This window comes from Eurypyga helias, unplaced genomic scaffold, assembly GCF_000690775.1.
Source record: "Eurypyga helias isolate BGI_N326 unplaced genomic scaffold, ASM69077v1 scaffold5338, whole genome shotgun sequence".
Taxonomy (NCBI): domain Eukaryota; kingdom Metazoa; phylum Chordata; class Aves; order Eurypygiformes; family Eurypygidae; genus Eurypyga; species Eurypyga helias.
This window is the reverse complement of record NW_010264874.1, coordinates 13,118-19,263: the sequence shown is the minus strand read 5'-3', so window position 1 is coordinate 19,263 and position 6,146 is coordinate 13,118. Positions and strand designations below refer to the sequence as shown.

Sequence of the window (6,146 nt, the reverse complement as noted above, 5' to 3'; positions counted from 1 at the left end):
TGTTTTTCTTAAATTACTCTTATTTCTGTCATCTGCAAAACAGACTTGTCTGTTTAAGGATACAAATCCTATATTTCCTGTCGCTCTTCTATAAATTTGCCAAGATATTGTTTATTTCAGAAGTAATTTACTGGTAGGTATCTAATTTTAGTGCGCAATCTAGAATTACGTTCTTTTTGCATATGATCTTTTGAATAACGTGGTGTTTTGTCTTTAGCCCTGTGGAGGAGGACAGAGATACAAAGATAATCTCAAAGGATGAGAAAGGTATGGTGGTGGTGGTTTTTTTTTAAAGTGCAAATGACTCGGAAAAACAGAGATACACTTGAGAGTCAATTGTAATAAGTAAACATTCAGAGGAGGGAACGGAGTAATGGTTTGACTCACTTTTTGACTTGCCTTTCTTGCTTCGCTTGTTTTTTGTGTCTTGTTAATTCCCAAAGCGTGTAGTTATCTTCAGTGTAAAGGTTATATTGGACTCTTGCTAGCTTTGTGAGTGGTGATAGGTACCGACAAGACCAGGATGTGTCTGAAAATCCTGAAGAGGTGCCTAAATCTATAGATTGACACTCCTGTGTGGCAGCTCTGGGGAGGGTGTTTAATTCGGTGAACCCTCAGGGCAGTAACATAGCCCTTCGATGCGTGAATTGTGAATATCACTTCATGCCAGGCTGGGTGAGGCTTGGAGCAACCTGGTCTAGTGAAGGGTGTCCTGCTCATGACAGGGGTTTGGAACTGGATGATCTTCATGGTCCCTTCCAACCCTAACCATTCCATGATTCTATGTAACTTCTGTAACCTGATTAACCCCTGCTTTTTTTAAAACAAAGCCTCTTGTGAATCAGCGTTTGAGACTTTTTGTAATTCTCATAAAAGTGATTGAGGTGTAGGAAGACAAGATGTAGATGAAAACTCACTATTTAAATACACAGCAAGTATGGAGTTTAGAAGTTCTTTTGCAGGCTGCAATGTGTCTTGATTTTTAAGACTGATTGGAAGAGGTAGAAGTGAAATTGCATTTGAAGAGGTTTTTTGTACTCGGCACTGGTGAGGCCACACCTCGAGTACTGTGTTCAGTTTTGGGCCCCTCACTACAAGAAAGACATTGAGGTCCTGGAGCGTGTCCAGAGAAGGGCCACAAAACTGGTGAAGGGTCTGGAGAATATGTCTGATGAGGAGCGACTGAGGGAACTGGGCTTGTTCAGCCTTGAGAAGAGGAGGCTGAGAGGAGACCTGATCACTGCCTACAACTACCTGAAAGGAGGTTGTGGAGAAGTGAGTGTTGGTCTCTTCTCCCTAATGACAGATGATCGGACGAGGGGGAATGGACTCAAGCTGCGCCAGAGGAGGTTTAGATTGGATGTAAGGAAGAAGTTCTTCACCGAAAGGGTTATCACACACTGGAACAGGCTGCCCAGGGAGGTGGTGGAGTCACCATCCCTGGATGTGTTTAAGAGACGGGTGGATGAGGTGCTGAGAGATATGGTTTAGTGGTGGACAGATACGGTTGGACTGGATGATCTCTAAGGTCTTTTCCAACCTAGTGATTCTATGATTCTATGAAGAAGAAGAAGGGTTTGTAGGGCGATGAAGTTTTCAATTTTGAATTCTTTGCTGTGTGGTCTTTTATGTTTGGCTTTTTCGTACCTTAGGCCGCGCGGGTGGCAGCTCTGGCAGAAATTTGTGGGTTAGTGGACTTTCATCCTCTACTAGAGCTACGGACTTGAAGAATCTTTTCAGCAAGTATGGAAAGGTATGTCGTGGATATGTAAATTAACAAACTGTTTTATCAATTTAAAAGTATTATTTTTTTTAATTAAGTTAACTAAATTTAATTTTTTTTTTTTTTTTTAATTTAGCTCTTTTCCTAGTGAATATCTGGGTAGGCGAAGCACTTGCTTGTGTTCTTTTGAAACTGTTACCGGAACGTGGCATGTTTTATAAAGAAGGTTGTGTGAAAGGGGGGTTGGGACATCGTAGCAGGCAGAAATCCAGATTTCAGATAATCTCTGTGCAGATATCTGTGAAAATGAAGGAATTCTCAACAGGAGAGACTGGTGGATTGTCATCTAATGTGCTGTAGTCTAATTATACCACTTGATTGTCCACAGACTTAATACTGTTGCAGATGGTTCCATTTCAAGGGGTGTTACTTTGAGATATCTAGTCTTTGAGGGCAGGCTTTCATTGGTTCTTCAGTGCCAGCTAATTCATAATCTTAAATTTGTACCTTTTCAGCTGTATTTGTGTTGCTGTTGAGTTGGGCATAAATGCTGTTCACTTCCTATTCCAGGAAGTAGTCTGTAGTGAGGCAGTTCTAGGACATGGTTGGCCCAACAGCGTAGAGGTCAAGTTCAAACGATAACCTGTCCTCTGCTGCCTGGTGATGAGCCTGACGACGCGGCCTTCCGAGGAGGCCGATGCAACGCTGTGTGCTGAGCATGGTTCCTTCCTCCTAAAAGCGGTGTGAATGGTGATGAAGTTAAGATTTATTTGGCAGCGGATCTACAATCACAGAGTAATTTTTTTTTTTTCCCCCCAAGGTGGTCGGTGCAAAAGTCGTGACCAATGCACGGAGTCCTGGTGCTCGCTGTTACGGCTTCGTGACAATGTCAACAGCTGAAGAAGCCACGAAGTGTATTAATCATCTCCACAGAACAGAGCTGCATGGAAAAATGATTTCTGTGGAAAAGGTAAGTGGTAGCTATTCCGTGATAGTGTAATGGAAATAAAAGTGTGCAAGTTTGATGTCTGTTTCTTACCATAAAAATATTTCTGGCTAAAATTCTAGGCAAAAAATGAACCAGCTGGGAAGAAGCCTTCAGACAGGAAGGAAGGCGAAACAAGGAAGGAAAAAGACAGGCACCATTTTGCAGAGTTCAAATCTGAGAAGTAAAGCGTGCTTTTGTACCTTTTTATGCTTAAAGGCCACTCGTTCGAAATGCAGCCGCGTGACAACGTGAACAGTAACTGTAGTGAATCTCAATTTGCTGCTTTGTGCTGCGTCTGAAACAGGAGCAGTACTTGAAAAACAGAAATGGGTGTCTTACAGCAGCAGTGCATCTTAACTGGCCTCTGTTCAGAAATACGGGGCTCTTCAGGGTTTAGTAGCAAAACTCATTTGTTGTATCAGGAGATAATCAACTTGTTTCTAGATAAACCATTATTTTTATCAGAATCGTGTGTCCTTTGCTCTGACGGGCTCCCTCTGCCCGTTTAACTGATAAATACTGCTAGGATTTAGTCTGTCTTTGATAGGCTGCTTGCATGGCTAGCAAGTGATGCTTCAGTATGTGCTTTTCAAGTGGTCACTTGTTTTGAAGGAGGCATTTTGCTTTACGGATTTGTGTTCTCTTAAAATTTTGAAAGATTTGGCGGAGTAGATGGTTTGGCAGGCTGGCCTGCTTGCATCGGGGGTGTAAGGTGTTTGTTTACAATAGCTCTTCTGTCTGGTGGAGCTTGGCCTCTGCCTGGGTGGGCCCTCTTGCCCCTGTGCCAAGCATGAGCTTTTCTTACAGGCAAAACAGAAAACACTTCCTAGGGCTCAAAGTCTCCAAATATTCAGAAAGATTATCTGTAGCTTCTCGTTTTTAGGCAGCTTTAGCTGCATTGGCTGTAGCACAGCATCATGGAGGGTATTGGGAGTGGGGCTTTGGAGAGTACTTTTTGGAGGATTTTTGGGGTGGTGTGGGTTGGGTTTTTTTGACGTGGTTGTGTAGCAGTTTTTGTGAGGTGCTCTATTAAAGCAAAGTCTGCCTATAGGTCTGTTGGTATTAAGAAGGAGGAGAAGACTGACAAAAAAGATGATGCTAAGAAATCAGAAAAAGATGAAAAAGAAGGAAAAGAGAAAGATGAACAAAAGGCTGGATCCTCTGATAGATCTAGGGCAAGCAAATCAGGTAATTTTTAGCTGCTTTTCAGAAATGTTTTAAAAACAAATATTAAAAAAATGGTATAAAGAATGTAGGTGACCATGACAAAGCTTCTTTGCATCCTAAAAAATTTCCTTTATCAGCTAAGTAGGAAATGGAAGAACAAGCTTAAACAGTCAGAATCTTGGCTGATTAGAAGACTTCAGCTCTCCAAACCTGTGTTTTGATTAGATGCGTTTCATAATTTGGTAAAAAGACCATGGTAATAACGACGTTTTCCCGGGGAACACAAAACACCTCCAGAAAATACCTGGAAAATTCCCCCCCCCACGGCCCCGACTTAGAACTCTAGTAACTTAGCAGCAAAGTTTCCCTAATTACGGGGCTTTACATCCAAAGTGTGAGTTCTGTGGAAGTGCCACAGCGCTCCACCCTGACACAATGTGCAGTTCTGGGTGCTTGGTTTGGGGCGTGGGTGGTTGGTTTTTTTAAACTGTGGTACATGTATGTACTTTGCAGACACAAAACCAAAATTAAATTTGCTTTAACTGCCATCCCTTCCAGGAAACGCTACTGCAATTTTCCTCTAGCTTTACTGCCCCCAGCCCCAACTTGGCCAAATCTTGGTACACTATGTAAATCAGAAATGTATTCTTCCATAAATTATTGAACACCTCAGTAAATAACTTTTTTACTGCCTGGTAACTCAACCGTTTCAAATCTCGCAAGAATTTTTTAATGTCTTGTGGGTTATTTATTCTCGGATATATGTTGTTTTCTAGCAAGTCGAGGAACCGAAAGGACAGTGGTAATGGATAAATCTAAAGGAGAACCAGTTATTAGTGTGAAAACTTCTACATCAAAGGAGAGAGTGAGTACAACTTTGAGAAGCCTTTGTGTAAAAACGTGTTAAATAGCTTTGTATGGGTATAGCTGAAAGTTGGTTTTGCCCCACGTATTGGCAACTGTTACCTTCTTATTGCTTTTCTGGAAGGCGTTAGGGTGTTGTTAATGCTGCAGAGGTAGATGCTTATGCTTTGCCTCTGTTAGTTTTTGTCGCTGCGGTCCTGGTTGGAGAGGGTAGAGCGGCGCTGTGAGTACGGCGTTAAGAGGATGTGTTTCCCCGAGCGTGGTGTTTGGTGACTGATGGCCTTTAGAGCGGTGGATCATGTGCCATCGCTGCGAGTCAGATCATGTGTCCCTAGTGTTTGTGTATGTTTAAACTCTGTGGGAGTTCTAGCCAAATTTAGGGTACTTTTCCCTGACCTACTTTGCCATGGAATTCCAACATTATTTGGGAAGGTGTCATGCTAGGCTGTTTTGTTCAGGTTGGCATAAGCTAGGCCTGTCGCCTAGGAAGTGTAGCTAAAAATGCACTGTGTTCAGCTGATGCGTTGTTTTGATTTCACGCAGAGTACAAAAAGCCAGGATCGCAAATCTGAGAGCAAAGAAAAGCAAGATATTTTATCATTTGATAAAATCAAAGAACAGCGAGAACGTGAACGGCAGAGGCAGAGGGAGCGAGAAATCAGGGAAACAGAAAGACGCCGGTGAGTTTTCCCAGGTTCGCTCTGAATGGTGTTGGGTTTACCCCTCTTCCCTGTGTTTGGAAGAGGCAGTGTAGAAGCAGTGTGATGCTGGCCCTCCAGCTTTAGTCTGTCAAATTGGTTTGATACAAATCTATCCCATAATGAAGGCTTTTACTGCTGAAGTTGATATCGAAGCCTGTACCTTGTGAGAGACACTTGTTGAATAGTGACTTCTGTGGGTGTGTTCAGGGCTCCTGTTCCACTCGATCACATTTGAATTTGCATTCTTGGTTTTTCCCTGGAAGTTTGTAAATACTTTCTGCTTGTCAGCCTTCTCTCTTGGGACGTACTGCGCTCTACGACAGCTTTTTCAGAGCTGACGTAGAGCGCGTACTCTGTTCCCTATGCAGAACACTTACCCGTGCTTCTGTTATCTGTATGGACTTTTTTTTTCCTTAAACTAAGCAGCTACACACAAAAAAACCCCAACAAAACCCCAAACCCTTTAAGATTCGCGATTGAAAACAAAATATATCTCAACTAGGGAGAGAGAGAGGCGAGAACGAGAACAACGGCTTCAAGCTATTCATGAGCGGGATGAAAGGCAGAGGCTCCAGAGAGAGCGAGAACGACTGGAATTTCAAAGGCAGCGTCTTGACAGAGAGCGCTTGGAGAGGGAGAGGTTGGAGAGGGAAAGAATGCACATAGAGCAGGAAAGGAGACGAGAACAGGAACGAATCCAGCG

At 42.8% G+C, this 6,146-nt stretch overlaps 1 protein-coding gene across 1 annotated transcript in view; it reads left to right on the top strand.

The window, feature by feature from the left end:
- Nucleotides 1–217: 217 nt before the first annotated feature.
- Nucleotides 218–6,146, top strand: part of LOC104513235 (scaffold attachment factor B2-like) — a gene marked incomplete at its 5' end in the record, with an annotated part of 9,872 nt that continues 3,943 nt past the window's right edge. The window contains 8 exon segments of the mRNA XM_010156518.1: nt 218–267; nt 1,653–1,753; nt 2,544–2,693; nt 2,792–2,892; nt 3,763–3,899; nt 4,655–4,743; nt 5,286–5,422; nt 5,946–6,145. Coding sequence (XP_010154820.1) covers nt 218–267; nt 1,653–1,753; nt 2,544–2,693; nt 2,792–2,892; nt 3,763–3,899; nt 4,655–4,743; nt 5,286–5,422; nt 5,946–6,145 — 965 coding nt within the window.